The sequence below is a fragment of the Sciurus carolinensis genome, chromosome 5, assembly GCF_902686445.1.
Source record: "Sciurus carolinensis chromosome 5, mSciCar1.2, whole genome shotgun sequence".
Lineage (NCBI taxonomy): Eukaryota > Metazoa > Chordata > Mammalia > Rodentia > Sciuridae > Sciurus > Sciurus carolinensis.
The window spans coordinates 145,560,276-145,582,613 of NC_062217.1; the positions used below are offsets into that span (position 1 = coordinate 145,560,276).

Genomic DNA, 22,338 nt, shown 5'->3' on the forward strand with positions numbered 1-22,338 from the left:
AAAAGAATTAAACTGATTCAGTTTATTAAGTAAGCAATTAGGAAAAAAATAAATCAATCTTAAGATTTAAAAAGAAAGCACAGGTTTAAGTTCTCTCATACTATAATACTGGATATATTTAGCATCTGAAATGCAATTTTCCCAAAGAAACATTAAACTTCTTAAAGAAAAACTAATTGAACATGAATTGTATGATTGCCTATAACACTATTTCTATAAGAAATAACAATCAGTTATAACTTAAGATGCTCCACAACATGTCTCCCCAACCCTCAAGAGAACAGCTTCTATTTATAGATCAGCTCAGAATGGGTATTATTCTCAAAATAATGATAAACAATGAAGTCCCATGGAAGGAGACAGGAAAATACTACCCTCAAAGTAGAAGAAAATAACTCTGTCTTCCAGTAATGATTTCCACACAGGTTTCCCTTCTACCCAAGCCTTTTTAGGGCGGCAAGGCATTTACGATTTTCATGATGGTAAAAAAACTAAAGTTGACCATGAAGAAAGGGAGAGTTACGAAATGAGACTGCTATAAAGAATTCCTACAGCAGGAGCTAGGAGAATCATGGGCAAGACATTCCCAAAAGGGATCTCCAAGGAGTGCAATAACAAACTAATGGCAGCAGGCAGCTGCAGCTAGAGGGGACAGTCAGAACCAAAGAAGTCCAGGCTTGGAGGGGAACAAGTAGCTGCAGGAGACCTCATTGCTACCTCTGCAAAGCATCAAGTTTCTTGCGGTTATAAAAAGACATTCATTGATAATGGTCATTAACAATGTGGTGGTTTTAAAGTACAAAGTCCTAAGATATACAATGACATTTACCTGTAGTTCAGTTCTGTTTGCTAACTGATCTATCATCTTCTCTCTTTATACTATAACCTAACTCAACTACCTGCAGTTCTCTTGGCCTCTGGATTTCTTGGCTAATGCTATTAACTTCACTTCAAAGTTCATCTAAAATTTTTCCCATCCCCCATCCTCTCCTTCAGAGTAGAAACCCCACCCCAACCGCCTTCACATCTCTCTGAAGTCCCAATGCTTCCTCTCCATACTTCCTTTATGTCACAAAGGATGTACCATTCTTTACCTCAGATCAGCATCTTAGTGCCTCATTAAAACACCATGAGGCCTTGAGAATAATGTCCATAACTGATTATATCCTTTCATTCCCAGCTATACTTGCTTCAGTACCTTGCAGAGTAAGAACCACAAACAAAACATTCTAACAAATTTTAGAAGTATGATTTGCCATTTCCTTGGTAAATAAAATTTCTAAATATATTACACACATGCATACATCTGTCGTATAAATGTATGAATGTATGTGTGTAGAAGAAGGAAATGTCAATATAAACAAATGAAACTTCTGAGTAGTCTCTCACAAGGATTGGCAAAGCGGTCCTACAGAATATCTTTAACTGATGTAAAATCTAGAAATTAAATGTGGTAAAAGGGAAAATTCATCATGGCAGGCTGTGAAAAGGGCACTGGTCAGTCATATTTTAATGAAATTCATCTTCCTGGCATGTAGGCAAATACAAACCACACAAATAACTGAAGAGCCTGGTTGCCCAACCAAAACAGCACTTCTCTCAGGAGTGAGCTGCTCTGAAGACAACTAATGCAATGTGTATGAATATGCCAAGTCATTATTTAGCATCCTATATAACTGGAAAACAATCTGGAAAATCACCATAAATCACTGTTTTAAATTACAATGATTTATGAATTTATACTTTTCTCAGATAAAACACAAACCTATAAATTTTGAAGAAGATAAACTTGAGAATTTACCAATATAAATACTTTACACGGGAAGGGGGAAAAGCCCCAACTTGTAAAATGGCAAGCATTAACACTGATTTTTCCAACAGAAGGCAAGGTTAAGTAGTGTCTGGAAACCAAGCCCCATCCATCTGTCAATTCCAAATAATACCCCAGACTAATACTGTACAGCAAAAGTTTTGAGAAAAGAATGTGATAATTATTTATGAGTTCTCTAAGAACACATCATATCATCACATTTTGTTTAATTTCTCTTTTGATAACATTTCTAAAGTGGAAAACTAGAAATACTCTACCTCAAACACAGAAGTACTTAGCAAAGTATCAAGAAATCACTATAGTGAAATGGGTAGAAATGTGAGTTTTATTCTGAGCTCTGCTATTTATTAGCTATGTGAATAAAAGCAAGTCATTGAACCTCCGTGAACCTCAGTTCCCTCAACTGTAAAACAGTAAACATCAGTGCTAGCTCCCTCAGTTCCCTCAACTGTAAAACAGTAAACATCAGTGCTAGCTCCTTCTCAGAGTTCTTTTAAGAACTGATAGTACCAATGTTTTCTTCACAGTGATCTCAGATTCTCACACCCCCCTGAGAATCTGATGAAGTAACATCGCCTTGTCCCCCCAAAATGCATGTTCACACAAACTAAGGGCACAATTTCAGAGGGCCCCTGGACCAATGAAGCTAAAACTCCTGGTTGAACTCTTTATACCCAGAGTTTACACAGTGCTAGAATGCAATTAGGAATTCGATAACAGCCAAATGAATTAAAGGAAAAACATGTACTGGAAAAACTGGTATATCGACAGTTAATTTAAAACCATAAAAGACTACTGATTAACTGACCAACCTGACAAGCAGCATAAACTGCAATTTTTTGGTTATTTGGTAATATGTATCAAGAACTGCATTAAAAATGTTTATAGCCTCTGTTTTTTTTGTTTTTTTTTTTGTGTGTGTGTATAATTAGTAATTCCACTTCTAAAAATTTATTCTAAAACATTCAGAGATGCATTAAACTACTATGTGCAAGGATAGACAAGTGCTTAACTGTTATTTCTAACAGAAAAAAAAGAAGAGAAATAAAAGGAAAAAGAGGAAAGAAGAATGAATGAAAAAGAAAGAACAATCAAAATATCTCATAGAGAAAGAGGAAAAATTACAGATATAAGTATATAGTATCTAGACATAATGCAGTCACATTTAGAAGAATTAACAATGGAAGAATAAACTCAAAATGTTAAGATAGAAAAAGCAGGATAAAAAGATATAACTTATTAAATGAGTTAGAAGAGCTTAGAACTCTATGTGGCACATAATAAGCACTACATAAGAGTTTGTTACATTTTTTTTTAAATCACATATTGGTAACATAAACTCAATTTTGACATATTTTAAAACAATGCAAATGAGCTAGGCATGATGGTACAAGCCTATAATCTCAGCAGCTCTAGAGGCTAAGGCAGGAGGATAGAGATTTCAAAGCCAGTCTCCGAAATGGGAAGGCACTAAGGAACTCAATGAGACCCTGTCTCTAAATAAAATACAAAATAGGGTTGGGGATGTGACTCAGTGGCTGAGTGCCCCTGAGTGCAATCCCCAGTTCCCCAAAAAATAAAAGAATAAAAGAATGCAGATGAATGGGAAAGAAAACAGAGTAAGAGTTAAATATGCCAAAATGATAAATATACCATTATGATAATTACATCCAGGTGATTTTAATTTTCTTTGCATTTTTTTCTGTAGTTCCCAAATTGTGTAACTAAAGCTTTATCATTGTTAAAATCAGAAAAAAATTACATTTGTGGGGGGGGGTGTGAATCTGGGAACACATTAACGATATAAATAAGGACTTATAAAAAGACCACAGTTAACAAATCTGCAGTTATCAGGAAGGTTCAAAGAATCACAATCATAAAAAATTGACAAGTTTCCCATTCAAATTATTTGGCTGACTAAAACATTTTGGTTGAAGCTAACTGGACAAAATCCAATGAAACAGGACAAATCTAAGCACAAGTATACTTCTTATCCTTCTTGAAACCCATTAATATGTCAGTAAAAGAATAAAAAAAAAAGAAGTGAATCCAAAAAGACAGTGAAGAAAAGATCTCAACAAATTTTTGGAAAATGGATGGAAGATGAAAAATGAAAAAGTAGGGGAAAACAGAAGGGATCCCCAGACAAAGGGAGGGGACTGGCGTCAGAACTCAAAAGACACTCAAGATGGATACACCACAGACCTTGAAAGGTGGGGAACAGACGTAGTGCTGAACACACAAGGGGACTGCATTCAAATACCCACGTGTATATGAAGGGGTGGGATGCTCAAGTCCCCTCCTCCACCCACCAAACAACAAGATAAATACCTTCTTCCCTCTGCAGTAGAACAGAAGCAAACATTCCTCTAGAGAAATTCTAGAGGCTCCAGAAACAGGAAGAGTGGAAGTTATGGACTGCAGAGTGGGGATGACCTTAGGCAAATCTTGCTGCTGAATGAGAGAGCCTGTCATGCCCTACGCTCCCAAGACTTCTTTTCTACCCTTCGGCAATCGGGTCTATACCACCCAAGCAGATACCTGGGTGGAAATTCTGCATGGTAAGGACCAGAAGAGCCAAGACAGAATCATTGAACTAGAAGTATACAAGGCTCTAAGCAATTTTTGATATATTTCCCTATCTGCAGTACTCTCGACTTAGCAATTCACTCTAAATAAGAAAAAAATACTGTAGAATAACTTCATCCCTCTAAAATGTTGACATATTCATGGAAGAGAAAATTAAGGGAAGATCAACTTTAATCCTCTATAAATCACTGATTTTCAACAATCAACATCCTTTATTATACTATAGGATTCTCAATAGAAGGGCTGCGTAGTGACTTCCCCTGTTTAAGAATTATTATTCCAGCCAGGCACAGAGGTGCACGCCAATAATCCCAGTGACTCAGGAGGCTGAGGCAGGAGGATTCCAAGTTCAGTGCCAGCCTCAGCAACTCAGTAAGGCCCTAAGCAACTTAGCAAGATTCTGTCTCTAAATAAAATAGAAAAAGGAGTTGGGGGTGTGGCTCGGTGGTTAAGTGCCCCTGGGTTCAATCCCCAGAGTACTGCCTCCCCCAAATTTACTGCTCCAGATCATCTAATATTAAAAATGAACCAATTATCTTAAGAACAAGTAGGCACAAATCACCCAGGTTCATACGATTTTTTAAGACCTTACTACTTTTAAACCATAGCACACACCTATAATCCTGGAGACTCCGGAGGTTGAAGCAGGAGGATTGAAAGGTCAAGGCTAGCCTCATCAATTTAGTGAGACTCTTAGCAACTTAGCAAAGACCGTTTCAAAATAAAAAGGGCTGGGGATTAGCTCAATGGTAAAACACCCCTGTGTTCATTCCTCAGGATCTTATATAAATAAATAAAGCAAGCTTACTTTCACTTAATCACTGGACTTGAGTGGTGAACAAGAATGCATTATCCCTACCCTGGCAGAACCAACCAGCTAGCACAACGTAATCAAATTCTGATATCAATTAACTTAATGTTTCATAATTACTGGCAAAATAAAGTTAGAACTACAGACCCATACTATGTGCTATTAGTAATCATAGCAATTACCATTCTACCATTTCTCAAACATAAACTATGTACCAGGAACTTTAATAAATGCATTAGCTCACTTAAATCTGATGATTCTATCAAATAGACATAATTTCCCATACTTAACAGATGAGGACTGTAAGATCAAAGGGGTTGAATAATTTGGTTCCAACCACACAGGTGAGTAGAAGCAGAGCTGGGAAGCACCAGGCTCTCTCACCCTAAAGCACATGTTTTTTTCACTCTATAATGAAGATGGTAAGGTTCTAAAACATACCCTTTAAAATTAGAGGATAATAAATTCAGGCCCGGTTCAAAGATACCTAATTTAAGTCTGCCCTTATACAATTAATGTATTTTTCTCTAAATGGTCTCAATTAGCATTTCTGTCAGGAGCCAGCATATAAGAAAAAAAGTTGTATGTAAAATTTTAAGTGAGAGGCATCCTACATTAGACCTAGACTACCATTAGTACCTTGAAATAGTCTATGTGACCTTCATTTTATAAAATGATACCAATTCATCTAGACTGACAGAATCTGTTATGTTAAAAAAAGTTGTTATGTGTATGAGTGTGAGTGCACACGGGGACATACATGTGCATATAGCTTATTCTGTTTTCAATGTGTTTCTGATATTTTATTATATCTGAATATGCCTTCACAAGAATCTTCAAACATCAAATACTTAAGGGATGAAAATTAACAATATAAATATTTCTATATTTCATACAGAGACAGATGTTCTAGTTTCCATTACATTATTAATATATATGATATACCACAGGCAAATTCCTCCATCTCAGGGCCTCTGTGAGAGGGAACTGGTTGCTACAATATCCAAGGGGCATCCTTACTTTCAAATTCTATGATACTATAAGTAACAATCAGGAACATTTTTCAAAGCATGATCAACTTTGTTCTTGAACAGAGCAAGCAAAAGCTTAAAGGAGAGGGGAAAGAGAAATCTAATCGGTATTTACTATTTCACCTAGACCACTTGACTCACTGCAGAGCTGACAAGGCCCCAAGGAACACCCAACAATCAGGAAACAACACCTAGCGAGCTCTTCATTCTGTCTAAAGGTGCTTAGCTTAGTTTGAAAAGAAAATAAATCCCACTTTTCTAGACCAGAGCTGTGTGCCTCTATTTAAACAATCTCTCCACCTCAACCTCAAGGAACTAATAAAGAAGAAAGGTTAAGTCTGCTGAATTGACAATACTCTTCTTCAGAAAATACAGGTGAGGATTTTTTTTTAATTGATGAAATCTCATTAGCCAAGTAGGATTCCAGGTTTTTGCCTATTCTCTCTTGCTGATTCCTTTCTAACAAATTGGAAATGTCTATCAAATATGGAAAAGGAGAAAACAGTTGAATAAAGTATTCATGGTTTTTAAAGACTACATATTCTAGCTTGAGTTTGCTCCAGATTTGTGATTAAATATTTAAATTAACTAACTAAATTAAAACACATGCCATGGGGCATGTTTACAACAATTCATAAAGTTATAGGCTACACTACTGTGGTTTAAATTTAGAACTTAATTATTAAGCTCAAAAGGACATTATGGGGGGAAAAGAATGTAAATATACATACTCATTTTCAAAAAAAGTAACAAAAATTATAAAAGAATAAAATTTAGCAAATCAAAATTAAGGTAACATCTTTACAATATTTCATTTTACATCCTATTCTCTAAAGTACTAAAACTATGAGAAAGCAGTTACTATTCATTTTACACAAGGTAACAATGAAGTAAAAAATGGAGTAAACAACTTTACTAAAATCAATGCAGTAAAAGAAAAGGGATTAAAATTCAAAGCTCCTGATTACAAAATCCATGCCCTATTCAAAAAGCAAGACACATAATCAAAGATCCTGCAAAAATTCAATTACTCAAGCTTTAGTCCAGGATGCTAAAAATGCCTGTAGGAAATACAGTCTGACAAACTTCACAGAGGAAAACAAAAAGCATAAACACACTCAAAGAACTGAATAAATAAGTAACTACATAATAAACAGTTAAGGAAGAGGATTTTTTTCCCAAGTTAAACAAATCTTTGATTCTCAATTTAAATGTCCTACTGTGTTGTTAATCTAAATTAATACAAAACTGATAAATACATGCTGAGTCAATGGTACAAGTCTGAATTTAAGAATTTATACAAAATTTTTTAAGTAACCACATATCCCATTACAGTCTCACACCTCCAGAAATTACTTTATTATGAATCCTTCCCTGCCCACATGTCTAATCACTAGAGGATTTACTAGAAAAACTTTTCAGGAAAAAAAAGTTAGGGAAACATAATATTTATTACTAATTCACTCTGCTAAACATCCTATAATGTACATGAAAGTTTCATACAAAATTACCTGATCCCAATGTCAACAGTGCCAAATTTAAGAAACTCTGGTCTATAGTCTAACTCATATATCATAAGGACTATTAAGGTTTACTTACCTTTAAATTTAATATCCAGACCACTAAATTCCAATTCAACTCCTTGAAGTGCTTCTCCCAGAGTTTCATGGTAATGACTGATACTTTTTTTTGACCCCACACAGAATGGAAGTGAAAAGTACTTATATGTTTCTTGGCGATTATGGTAGGGCCCAACAGTATTCATCCATAAGACAACTTCCTCTTTATCTTGATACTGAAACAAGAAAAGCAAATTTTATATATGTGTGTGTATGTGTATATGTATGTGTGTGTGTGTGTGTGTGTGTGTGTGTGTGTACACATACACACATTTAAATATATGTATATTTAAATCTAATTCAAATTAAGGAATATTTGTTATCTTTTCCAAATAAAATGTATTGTCTGTGTTCAGGAACCTATAATACTGGTAATCTCACAATTAATGTCCACACCTTAAATACCAAACCCAGTGAATATCAAACTTTAGTGAATTTTGTTGGGCACAAGCCTGTAATCCCAGCAGCTCAGGAGGCTGAGGCAAGAGAATCAAGAGTTCAAGGCCAGTCTTAGCAATGGGGAGGAGCTGAGCAACTCAGTGAGACCCTGTCTCTAAATAAAATACAAAATACACTTTGGGATGTGGTTCAGTGGTTGAGTGCTCCTGAGTTTAATCCCCAGTACCAAAAAAAAAAAAAAAAACCCTTAGTGAATTATACCCTCTCATTGTGGTCTCAGGATCCACCTTTTCCAAACTTTGTTTTACAGAAAATAGTTTTAAACAAAGTCCAATAGCTCAGAAGATTATGTTTACAATCAATATTTATTCTATTAAGTAACAGTAAACTTAGAACCAATATAATTCACAGACAAGGAGGAAACAAAATCAACAGTTTATCCAGAACCTCATGCTCACCATCAGATAAACCCAAAAACTAAAGTTGCCAGAGCACATAAATAAAACCTCCTCTCCCCTCTAGTCTTCACAACCACTGGTCAAAGCATTAAGAGGAAAAAAATAACTAAGAGGAAGAAAAGCCATACTATGAAACCACAAATCCATTCAAGTCATCATTCTATCTGTTATCAGCCTGAAAGACATATTACAAGCATATTTCTTTGAATAATTATGGTTTTACCCAACAGCGAATACTACATATAGCTAAATATGGCCAGGTGTGGTGACACACACCTATAATCCCAGCTACAAGGGAGGCTGGGACAAGCAAGTCTCAAGTTTGAGGCCAGTCTAGAAACCTTAGACTGTTTCTAAATAAAAGAAAAAAGGCTGGGAATGTGTGTAGTGCAGTGGTGGAATACCCCTGGGTTCAATTCCCAGTACCAAAGAAAAAACACAGCTAAATAGAGACAGCAGTTCAAAGATTTGGGGTAGCTGACTTCACCTTTCCAGGGTCTATGGGGTCTGCCCAAGATTTCTAAGATATATCTCTAAGTTTAAAATCCTAACGATTGTTATGGTTTAGATATGAGATGTTCCCAAAAGCTCATGTGTGAGACAATGCAACAAAGTTCACAGGTGAAGTGATTAGATTATGAGTTGTGACCTAATCAAGGGTTAATCCATGTATATGGATAAACTGAGTGGTAAGTGTAGGCAGGTAGGTGTAGTTTGCAGTTTGTATTTTGTCCCTGGTAAGGAGTGTGTGCTTGCATGCTCCCCTTCTCTCTCCCTCTCCCCCGTCCCCTTTCTGCTTCCTGGTTGCCACTCACAAGCTGCTTTCCTCTGCCACACCTCTTCACCACCGATGTTCTGCCTCACCTTGGATCCAGAGCTATGGAGTCAGCTGTCTATGAACTGAGACCTCTGAACTGTGAGCCCAGAAACACTTTCCCTCCTCTACATTATTCTAGTCTGGTATTTTGATTATAGCAACAAAGGGTTGACTAAAACATGATTTTACAAAAACAGATTGCCAGGGTAATTTCAAAACCAGTACAACTAATTAGCAATATTAACTGAAGATATTATAATTTAAGTCAACTAATAGTACAGAAGTTAATCCACTGAACAATTATTTACTGAGTGCCTAGCATGTGTCAACAACTGTGTTTATAAGTGAGGATTCAGCTTTGAATGTGTTCCTTGCTCTACTGACGTCTAAAGGAGAAGATTGACATTGAACAAGCAGTACAATAAGGTAGGATTCTATGGAGCACGTAACAGAGAAAGTTACCCAACTAGTTCACTTTGAAACCCTTATCTCCTGTCTTCAATCTAAAACTAACCAATAAGTAAATTTCAACATCTCCAACACCAAACTCATCCTACCCCAATCTACCCTCCTCAACTTATTTTCCTACTGGAACTGTCATTCTCTCAGACTCAGACACTCAAGCTTCAAGACCTTCTTCATTCCAGAAAAAAACATTAATTTATCTACTCTTACCCAAGGCATCTACCTCCTAATTTTTTTTTTTTTTTTTTTTGGGCAGTACTGGGGATTGAACTCAGGGCCTGTGCTTGCAAGGTAAGCACCCTACCAACCGGGTTATATCCCCAGCCCTGCCTCCTCATTTTGATTCACATCATCACTACCACCCTAAGACTTCAATATCATCACTTCATCTTCAAACATAATAAAAGTCTTACTGTTCACATAAGACATCATCCAGGTCATCAAGGAAAGAATAAACAATCTCACTGTTCAGATGTGAAATAGTTAGGCACTAAGGATATAAAAGTAAATATTCTCCTTTCCTTTTAGAAGTTCATAATCCACAGGGGAGCCAGACAAGGAAATAATTAACACTGGAGAAATAAGTGTTATAATTAAGGTAATAAAGAACTATCGTAGCAATAATAAAGGAATGCTTAATTCTGCTTTGGCAGAGAAGGGTCAAGATGGCTAACAATACAAAAAATCATAAGCTGCTTCAAGTGAGTTCAAAAAACTGTAGATAATCTTCATGTGTAAAGTCAGGAATCAAAGGTATGAATGTTAATATGTCCATACACCCCCATTCTTAACTCTTCTTTTTATTTTGGGGGATTGATAAAATACAAAGGACTACGCTCTTCCAACCAACGCTCATGGTCATAGAGCACTGATCAATCCAAGTACTCCTTTCTGCTAAATATATATACAGCTTCAAAATTCTTCTCAAAACCATGCTCTAAACCAACCACTACTAACTAACCAGAGTTGGTATTAGAAATTGAATCTGTTCAACAACACAAAATGCTCTCTGCACAGTGCAATGTACACAAGTATTTGATAAATAAAATGGGGAAACTTTGAAGAAATACTAAAATAAAAAGTTGACTGGCAACTTAATAAAAGTTTGAAGCATACAAACTTTGGTACAATGATTGGTAGGTGCACTGATTACAACAGTACTTTATTTAGAGAAATAAGAAACAAGGAAAGAGTACTAGAGATTACAACATTGAATGAGAAGTTCTCATTAATGAGATCCTTACCATTAATTCTGCTCAATTCGTAAAAATATTATGTATTTTTCTGTAAATCTTGATGTACATATTCCTTTAAAAATAAACAAAACTTTAAACATAAATATTTCTTTAAAAATAGCATTCACTTATTTTATACAAACTGAGACACAAGATTAAAGTAATCTAAAGGCTACAGTGTGTATTAAACTACACATTCTTAAGTTACTCAATTTAAACATTCACAAAATCTTAATAGGCTAGTAGAACTGTGATGACCATGACACAAGTACTGTACCCAGCCTGGGAGCCTCAGGTTCTTTCTGGGAAAATGACTGAAACACTTGCAGGGCTCAGGGTGAATATTAAGGCAAAAATAATGCTTCTTTTCTATTTCTCCTTTTCACACAGACTATGGTCAAAGACGGTGAATTTAAATGTTTATTTTTGCACCTCAGATCTTGATTGTCCCTAAAAAATAAATGCTTCCAAGTCAAGGACAAGAGTTCTTTTTCCATAGAGAAAATATATTCTAAAATATCTTGAAGTTAGAAAATAAAAAAAGGAAGACTTTACACAGCTTTTTAAGTAGTTTTTTTTTTTTTTCTTTCCCTAAAGCTGTAGACAAAGTCCCTGGGCTCCACAACCCTAAGGAAGGGGATCACTAAATAACCTACTTCTTACCAACCCATGGTGGAAAGGTCAATCAAATTCCCTTCCAAAATTCCAGGAAATCCTATCAAGTTCTTTTAAAATACTTTTCGTGGAAAACTCTGAACTTGCCAATGACACTTAGCTTATAACTTACCAGAAAAGTGTGACTGGAAGGGGCAAAGTGGCAAGTAAGCACAGCAGGACATGGAAACCTCTGAGCATGGCAATAATTCCTTTCATCTAAGGCTTCCGGGGAGAGTGCCACATGAAAGCAGACCAGTTCAGGCTACCTGCATTCTTCACCTACTCATTTTCCAACCCCCAGAAGAATTTCACTGTTACATTCAATTTATGAACTGTCCACTCCAGCCAAAAAGGTTATAACACTATCTTCCTTTCATGCTTCACCTTGTTTCTTTTGTTATTCTCCCAAATTTTCAATGCCCTTTTTTCCACTTGGTCAAATTCCACTTACCCTTTGGAACTGCTCAAATCTACCTTTCTTTCTCATATCCCCATGTGAAGCCTAACTGACCAATGCCTAACATGACATGCTGTCAACAGCTTGGGCGACAAAACCTCATACTTCATGGGTTCATCCCATGAGCAAGGTGGAGTAGTAAGGTCTTTATATGAACATTTAATCTTCTCAAAAGTCTTTAAGATAGATCCTATTATTTCCCTCATTTTACAGACTAAAAACAAAAACAAAAATAAAAAACAGATGTTAAATAATTTGCCCAAGAATACATAACTAAGCAGTACCAAGTTTATCAGTTTAGGACTGCTTTTGCCAACTCCTAGTCAGCTTCAATGGCACAAAAGCAAAAACGAAATCAAGGAACTATGAAAGAGTGTACAAAGCAAATAAAGACGGCACTGAATAGTGAACAACTGTTCCACTTGAGCTTTTAATCTGCCTTACAGGGGGAAGAAAAAAATCTTCTTAAGAACCTATTTGCACTAGGCATGGTAGCTCATGCCTGTACTCCCAACTCAGGAGGCTGAGGCAGGAGGATCACAAGTTGGAGGCCAGCTTCAGCAACCTGGCAAGGTTGGTAAGGACCTAAGCAACAACCTGTCTCAAAATAAAAAATAAAAAAGAGGTGGGGATATAGCTCAGTGGTAAAGTACCCCTGGGTTTAATCTCCAGTACCAAAAAAAGAAAAAAGAAAAAAGAGAGAGAGAATCTACTTGCACTCTAATCTCAAAAGGAATGAACTTTTCTTAAGAAGACACCCATCTTGGACCTCTCTCTCATTTAAAGATTCTGTTTATGTGATGGAGGGCTGGTAACCAAGGTTTTCCTCCTTGATAGAGTTCATGAATTAATTTTTCTCAGGAGAAACACTTTAATAGACAATGTTGTTGACATACTCTTTGTAAAATCTGAATTAAGAAATCAGAATTCATACTGACCAGCAAGGGGGCAGAGAGCTCAGAATAAGCACCAAATACTATCTTCCATTTTCATGGGAAGGGGAAATAGGTAACAGAGCTGGGGGTGGTGGCGTAGGCCTGTAATCCCAGCAGCTCTGGAGACTGAGGCAGGAGGATCGAGAGTTCAAAGCCAGTCTCAGCAACGGCAAAGCCCTAAGCAACTCAATGAGACCCCGTTTCTAAATAAAATACAAAATTGGGGCTCAGTGGTTGAGTGTCCCTTGAGTTCAATTCTTGGTCCCTCCTCCCCACCCCGAAAAAAGAAAAAGAAAAGAAAAGATAAAATATGAAAGAGAGAAAGCAAAATCCAGTTTTGAGAATATTTCAGAAGACATAATTTTGAAGTCTTTCAATTATTTCAAATGCATGTCTGATTTCTAATACAATTAAATTAGAAGTATATTTTTTAAGTCTCTTGAGATAACTGTTCTCTCTCAAAATAACTTTGCACTTAAATAAACTTTTAGTCTATCACTGACTGCTGCTGAAAATAGAACAATGATTTATGGCATTTCCTAAAAACTAGATCTGTGTTAGAGCACTCACAAACTCACTTGTAGTAAATATTTAATTCCCTTTATAAATCTTCAAATAAGTTTCAAGAGGTCCTATACACCCAACAAAGACAAAGATGAAAATTTGCCAAAGTAAAGCAAACAAAACTTTTGTCAAATCATGCAGTGGTACAATACAAAGAGTTTATGGCAGAAGTCAACCAAGCTATCCCAGGCACAAATGGGGTCCTTCCAATATAAGTCCTAACATTACCAGAACGAGAGGCCACAAGGAAATGGGATTTTGGCCTAGGCAAGGACCCTAAACCATTACAGGCATGCATGCCCAAGACTGTGAACCTAAAGTGAACAATGGCCTGGGTTTGTTCACTGTGCTTTAAGCAACAGTTTCATGCTTCTAATACTGCATATCCTTGTCCCTAGTAGCTCCCTAATTACTCAAGACGCTGAGCAAAGCACTGTTAAATATTACTAGTTAAGGGAAGGGAGGGGGAATGGGAATAGGAAATACAGTAGAATGAATTGGACATTACTTTCCTGTGTGCACATATGAATACACAACCAATGTAACTGCACATCGTATACAACCAGAAGAATGAGAAATTATATTCCTTATATGTATATGTCAAAATACATCCTACTGTCATGTATATCTAATAAGAACAAATTTTAAAAACTATTACTAGTTATGCAGAGCACAGTGCTTGGGATATGTAACAGACTGGGGCAGGACTGTGGTGGGGAGGGGGACTTTGTGAGCGGGTTGGGTAAATAAACCCATAAAAATACAAGGCTAACTGTTGTTGAAAAACAACAACAAAATCCAAGGCTACAATGCAAATCTCAAAGTACAAATGCTCTAAGATTCCTTTACCCTTGAGTATTGGTTTTTTAGTGCTGGCTTCCTTCCATATTGCTGCTATGGAAATCAAATATACAGACAGGTAAGAAAAGGAAAGACTAGGGATCAGGAAGCCCCAATACTCCGTGAGGCCTTGGGCCAGTCACTGGGGCTCTACAGGCCATTAGTAAAATAAGTTTGGATTAAATGATCCAGTCTTTCCAGTTCTAAAATTATGAGTCTCAATTTGAAATGCTTCTTAATGGTGTCACTTGGAATCTTAGGATATGTGGTCATTTAATTCCAGATTCCTCCCTGTGTTTCAACCAAGCAAAAAGCATAATCAACCCTATACACCTACTTTTCACTTACTCTAAAGAGGTCTTTTTATGACTCTTCTAATCACTTATTAGGAGCCTGTAAGTATTCTTTAATTTTAATTTCAAACAAAATGTTCTATGATCCATATATGATTCAACTTCTATTTATTTACTTATTTGTGGAAGTGCTAGGGATTGAACCCAGGGCCTCACCCATGCTATGCAAGTACCCTGCCACTGACCTACCATACCCAGCCCTGATTCAATTAAAATGAGCACATCTTTATATAGTCTAGATGTGTATATACTCTAGAAGTATATATTTCATTCTCATGATTCTGAGAATATTACAAGAACTCTGTATAAATAAGCACATAAAAAAACACTGCATGGATCACATGGTCAGCTGAATCCTAATTCTGCAGGTACAATAAAAAGGCAGAAAAAAGCATTTATTGCAACAGGAGAAAGTAGTTATCCCCTATGACCAACTACATAATTTGTAGAGCCCGAACAAAATAAAAATGCAAGACCCTTTGTTCAAAGGTAAGAATTTCAGCAGCACATCAAACAAGAATAGTCAAGCATGTGAATACTCACGTCACGTACCCACTATGGCCCAGGAATTTAAGCCCGGTCCCTCTTTAATGCTAACCCAAACATCTTCCCAGTAACAACCCATTTGGAGCTAGACTCACCCAAACATTTCCTTAAGGGCTTAAAAATACTATATCAATATAGAGAACTACTCAATTTAATACCAAGGATTTTATTGTTCAATTGTTAGGACAAAGGGTTATAAAGCATATCAGCTGAGAGTACAGACTATTAACTCAGAATGCCTAGGGTCAAATCCCACGTCTACACGTACACTGGGGGTGGCCTCATACAAGTGACCTAATCATGCTGGCCTCAGTTTCCTCATCCATAAAAAGGGCATAATATCATGCAATTCATAGTTATAGAAATATGTTCAACATGAATTAATGTGGGTAAAGCACTTAAAAGAGTACCTAGCACATTTTGCTATAAAAGTTATTAGTTTTGTTTCTATCTGAAAGTCTTCACTGAAAGTTAATTAAAAGGGCAAGCTTTAGCTTCTAAAAGCTGTTCTTTAACTGATAATTCAATTCCACAGTATTTATTAAACACCGACTCAGCAACCTTCCTTTGGCAATTTGTCTCCTTCAGAACCATTCTCTATTCACTAGCTATTTCTGTTTTCTTGATAGGAGAAAAAAAAAGTTCACTTGATCAAGGCCTTCTTCTACTACTGTTATCTTGGTAAGATGAATGCCTAGTTTTCAAGAAATATTTTCATGAAACTCAGAAAAAGTAAAATATTTTGGCTAGCAGCAAAAATCAGGAATAAAATGAATGATAGTTATTTGAATATTATACTTGTATCTTAATGCTATTCTTCCTATAACTCTTGTCTACATATTTAATAATGGGTAATCAGGTAAGAGCAATGTAAACATGCAATAAAATGACATAGATTCTAAATTTTTGCCCAGTAACTATTTCATATATACCATATTCTCTTTAGGGGCAATCAACAAAAACCTTTTTTCAAATATTTTGTATTCAATTACCAACAAATAAAAGAATTCTGGTAATAAAATTTCATTGAAATTGACATTTACTTCTTAAATTTCTAAATTATTCTTAGGCCTTTAAACACTTCTAACTTATGTTTTAATTAATAATTTTTCCTATTTATGATCATATAAAATGTGATTAAAAAATAGAATTTTTTTTCTCAAGTACTGAAAGGCAGACTACTACTCTCCAAGTTTGTATGTCTATATGGTGGAATTATAGTTGGGTTCTGGGTTTTACATGATAACTTTTCTTAAGTGTCGAAAAAATTTGGAAAAATATTAGTAACACCACTAACTAAAAGGATGTCCAGTGGAAATTAGAAAGTAATCAATGATCCCAATCAATACATGGTCTCTGAATACTACTGTGAAACAAAAAGTTTTCTACACTTTGAGACAAGTTACCTGATAGAAAAAAAAAAAAAAAAAGTTTTTAATTTAACTCTTTAACCTCCAGAAAAAAATTATCTTTACGTGAAAAGTCACAGGATAGCACCAAAATATGTCACCAATTCGGGACTTTTGTCTTTTGAAAAAAAAAAAATCTACATATACAGTTAAGAAGATTCTGGATATGACTGAAGGTAAAATAACCAAATTTAAAGCCTTCCTTATCTAAAATATGAGCTCAGCTAAGTTAAAGACTTGAGAAAAGTTTTGCTACTTACAGACAACATCTAAAATCGGACCCATTCAATAGATATGAATTACTTCACTTCATGTATCAGCAATGACAGAAGACTCCCCCAAATCTTTAAGATTTAGTACACACAAACTCTCGTGTAAAATCATAACTTAATGGATAAAGGTATAGAAACGATTACTGGCCAAGCAACTTCTCCATTTACCTGACTTTCCTGCCTCGCTCCCCTCTACCATCCTGAAAACCACCGAGTTACAGTCCTAAGTGAAAGCCACTCCTAGAATCGTTAACATCCATGCTCTGATGTGAAATGCAATTAAACTGCCAATCACTTTAAACCAAATGCCAAAGAGATTGTTCCGGGACCAGGCCTTAGACTGGGAAACTCGAGACTTTAAGATCAGAAGCTGCCCAAGTTAAGAGACCACCGGGATGGAGCCTCTGCTGGGGACTTAAAGAAGAAAGTTACAAGAAAGGTCTCGCAATTGAGTGCGTACAGGGTGAGAGCGTATACACTTGAAAACCGCTCTCACCTCGTTTATTAACCCCACCCCAGGGTTTTAATCCGGTTTGAGCAGGAGGAAGAGGAGAGACAATAAAAAAAGGCTGGAGAGGATCATAAAGTGGTGGGTATTTCCTGGTTGGCCCATGATGAGTAACTGTGATTGCATCCATCTTCTGTTGTGTCGTAGCCCCCGCAGCCGGAGAGCAGCCCCTCACACGGGGGCAAGACCCCCGAGCACACCGGCCTGCAGGCCTCGCTCCCACAGGAAGGAGAACCTCCAGACTGACTCCCCAGGCGCCGTCGGGCACCCAGGGCCCCCATACGTAGGGGCGCGGCGCCAGCGAGGTCGGGGCGGGAATGGGAGGCCCAGACACTCGGGAGCGGAGCCCTGTCCCGGGAGCGCACGGAAATGCCTCCTTCCTGCTCCCGCGGTTCCTGCTCCGGCAGGCCCGACCGGAAGGAGCTCTCGGGCGGCCGCGGTGCTGCACCCGGCCGCCCGGCCCTCCAGGCCGCGCGGAGCCCGCTGGGGCGGCGGCCGGGGGAGCGGCCCGGGAGCGGCCGCGCCGGCTGGGGCGCCTCACCGTGTGTTCGTGTTCGTCCGCCCGGGCCCGGGGCAGCAGCAGCAGCAACAGCGCGGCGGCCGCCGCCACGCCAGGAGCGCCCGGCAGCGGCCTCATCCTCCGCGCTCCCACCGGCCCGGCGCCGGCCCACCGACTCCTCCGCCGCCGCCGCCGCTTGTTCCGCGGCCGATTCGCATCCACGGGGCGCGGACAGACGCACGGGGCCCGGGCCCAGCCGCTGCCTCCGCCGCCGCCGTCACCGCCCGCTCCCGAGCCTCCTCCGCCCCCCGGCCTTAGCCTCTTCCTCTGACTCAGCCACGTCATCCGGCCACCCCGGCACACGCCGGAAGTGCCTCGCGACGCGGGGCCGCAACCGCCGCCGGGCCGCGCGCAGGCAGCAAGTCCAGGCCCGGGAGCTGGGGGCACTCGCGCGGGCGCCGCTCGGGCTTGGCCCGGGCCCCTCGCGGTAGCCTGGCCCGCAATCACTGTGCCGAGGCCACCTCCGGCCGCGTCTCGGCGCCCGGGCTTGTGTGACCTTGGCTCAAACGCGTTAATTCTCCCTGGCCGCGAAATGGGACTGGTCGTCTGACCTGCCGTCCCTCGAGTTTGGGGGATCTGCTCAAATAACCCTTTCTTCCCAGGCTCTCATCTACCGCTTTGAATGAGTCACTGACTCCATAGTCATCATTAGGGCAGACTATTAAACTTGTTCAGGGTTGGATAAGTGTTTTAAAGTCATTGAATATTTATTGGACCTCTGCTATTCAATCAGATGTGGGCTAGACTGAAATTCTTGTTCATTTATTGTCTAATTATTTGTTGGTCTCCCAACCTCAGTCATAAATGCCTCATGGAATTAAGCTCCTCAAAGCAGAGATCCTGTTGCCTATTTTCTGTATTTATTTTCTGTTGCCTAGACCTGTAGGAGGGACTCAAAAAGCACCTGTCATGTGAACACAGGAATATGGCACCATCGTCTATCTACACAGTCCTCCAAGCTAAAAATGGGGAACTTGTAGGATTGTCTCATCGCAGCCATCAGCAGTCAACAAAGTATAGTATTTGGTCTCTTAAAAAAAAGTCTCCAGTTTGCTCTCCTTTGCCAGTATCAGTCAATCTTCCACATCACCTTCCTTTAAAACAGTCTCCCAAGAAGATCCCTACCACCAATATTCTTCCTTCCCTGTTGATTAGTCCTCAAAGGTACCAGAGTGATCTTTCTAAAAAGAAGCCAGATTATATCATTCTCTTGCTTAAAACACTACTTGAATATTGAGTAAATTATGGAATCACCACTAAGACACTCATATGCCAGGCACTATTCTGAACTCTTCATATATTGACTGATTTGGATCCTCAAAAAATCCTACACAAGTACATTTACTGTGTTTGTGTTACAGAGGCAGTAACAAGCACAAGTTAAGTGACTTGATGAAAGACCAGACCATGAAGTCTGATCCTGTAATCGGTCTTTTTCTGCTAATGGACTATCAACTATACAGCATTTTTTAAAAAAGCGAAATAGATCTGCATAGACTGGGATGGACTGATATCGTAACAGGTACTTCTATCCAGAAAAAATAGAGCATGATTTTATTTTAAATGGTAATATGTTAGTTTGCTTGTAGAAAACAAGCTGAAAGATTATGACTCAAACCACAAGTGGTTTCTACTTTGTATATGCCCGTCAATGTTTGGATGTTTTTTTACAGTGAGCATGTACTACATGGGTAATCAGAGGAGGGGAGTGAGTTTCTTGAGTGAGTCCAACTTCTATAGCCTGTTAAAATGCACCTGCACAATCAGACCCCAATTTATCTCCCCAACTTTATTTCCCATGTATTTCCTAAAGAAAACATGTTCTTTATGCCTCCTTTGTTCTGGATATTCCCTTAATCTAGAATGTTCTGCTTCACTGTGTCATTTAATACTAGCCTTCCAGGCCTAGTTGAATTATCACCTCTTCAGTGAGACCTTGCAAGATGCCCTTAGGAAGTTGAGCATCCCTTCTTTGGGATTCTAGTAGCATTTGGCATATTAGTTCATAACTAGTGATCTATTTCCATTTCCTCTTCTGTACTATAGTCTGACCTTTCTTGATGGTAGGAGCTTCTATTTGTTTATCTTTTTCTTTTTTATCCACACCCCCCCCCCCCAGTATAAGGATTGAACTCAGAGATTTGCACATGCTATGCAGTTGCTCTACCTGTGCACTACATCCCAAGTCCCTTTTAAAATTTTATTTCAAAACAGGGTCTCACTAAGTTGCCCAGGCTGGGCTGAAATTTACAGTCCTTCTGCCTCAGCCACCTCTGTAGCCAGGATTGCAGGTGTGTACCAGCATACCCACTCATTTGTTTATCTGTCTGTCCCTGCTACTAGGATAGTGCTGGACACATCATATACATTCAACAACTTCACTCAGTGAATGAGTGAAGAATAAGCAAAAAGTCAAATAGCATAGCAGGATTTAAAGAATGCTTTCTAGATAGTGTAAAAGACATCACAAGGTAATGCAAGATTAATTGCGGTATGACTCGTACATCAGTAATTGCCATAGAAATCAGAGGAGGCATCTTATTCATCTTTGTATATTTTCCAGAGCACCTAGCATGGTGACTTGCTCATAGTGGAAGTTTGGTAAATGCTGTGTGAATGAATAATCACAGAGCTTTGAATGAAGTGATGATGGGCAATTGAAGAACAAGCAGTATAAGTGCTGCATTAAGATGAATGAGTTGTTTCTTAAACATCCATCACCAGCCTCCACAGATCTGAGCCATAGCTCTTGCTGGGTTTTATGGGGGAAATTGGGCTGGAAAATGCTTGGAGGTGGCAAGGACACAAGAAAAAGTATAAAGTATTCATCTGGGGAGGGTAGACTTAAAACCAGGAAACTACATACAACAGAGAACAAGAGTAATAGTACAAAAAAAGAAGTGCACAAAATGTAACCAACTATACAGATATTACATGGGCAGCATGAGCAATGAGAAAAGGGGAGACATCTCAGTGGAGTATTTAGGAAAATGTAATAGAGGGCAGGGCTTGTAAGACCATTAACTATTTATTGAGCTTCTACTATGTGCCAGGAACTCTGGTAGGAACCAAGGAAATGGTGTAGATAAATGGCACCAGGTGATAATAACTCTGATAGCAGCAGGTATGGAAAAAAGGAATAGGGGATAAAGGAAATAGAGGAAATGAAGTATGGCTTCAAAGATCTTTGGGACCTGATGATTTCATAGCTACAAAACAGGGCTCAGGGGCACCACTGAAATTAGGGTTGTTTTGCCAAAGTGGGTAGTGGAAAACATTGATGTATCTTTTTTCACCAGATTTTTCATCTAAATTAATGAGCTCCCTGATGCCAAAATAGGGGAGAGGGGAATGGCACTGAAAGCAGAGGCCCACATCTCCCAGTGGCTGTACAGCCACTTGTTATAATTTAATAAGACTCAATTTTGGTTAAAGAGCTTATGGCAAGTAAAACAATCCAGAAAACCACAACAGTAGCTGCCACATAATAAAAAGATCCTTGGGCTAGGGATGTTCAACGACCTTGGTTTGGTCCCCAGCAGGGGGGATCCTTGGCAGTTGGGTAAGACTGTCTCCATGCTTTTTCAGAGTAAGAGATTCCTCATCCTTTGCCTTAGACTTGAACTTAGAGTTTCATGGACTTAGGGTACTACCTATCACAAAACTCTCCACTTTATGATGATAAAACACAGATCCACATAGTCGAAGTCGTATGAAATCATCAAGTTAAGGAACAGACTAAAATAAAAAACCAGGCTTCCTGACTTCCAAGTCAACATTCTCTTCCCTATATCATGCTCTTATTGTGTGGATGGATAAGGTGCTTCTACACCGTGGGGTTCAATGAGCTTTGGAGGGCTAGCCTGGAGGTTTGTTTTTTACTGTTTCTATGAGAAAATTAATTCCAAGTTGTACCTCAGAATTCAAAATACACATTTCAACCTCCTACTGATCCTTTTACCACCCTGGTAAGCAAGCACAGT

The 22,338-nt window shown here is 38.4% G+C and overlaps 1 protein-coding gene across 1 annotated transcript in view; it reads right to left on the minus strand.

The window, feature by feature from the left end:
- Window positions 1–18,655, minus strand: part of Tm9sf3 (transmembrane 9 superfamily member 3) — a 64,956-nt gene extending 46,301 nt beyond the window's left edge. The window contains exons 1-2 of the mRNA XM_047552354.1: window positions 18,338–18,655; window positions 7,862–8,057 (exon numbers count right to left, since the gene is read on the minus strand). Of these exons, the coding sequence (XP_047408310.1) occupies window positions 7,862–8,057; window positions 18,338–18,640 (499 nt within the window). The 5' untranslated portion in view covers window positions 18,641–18,655. The remainder of the gene's footprint in view (window positions 1–7,861; window positions 8,058–18,337) is intronic.
- Window positions 18,656–22,338: the final 3,683 nt, after the last annotated feature.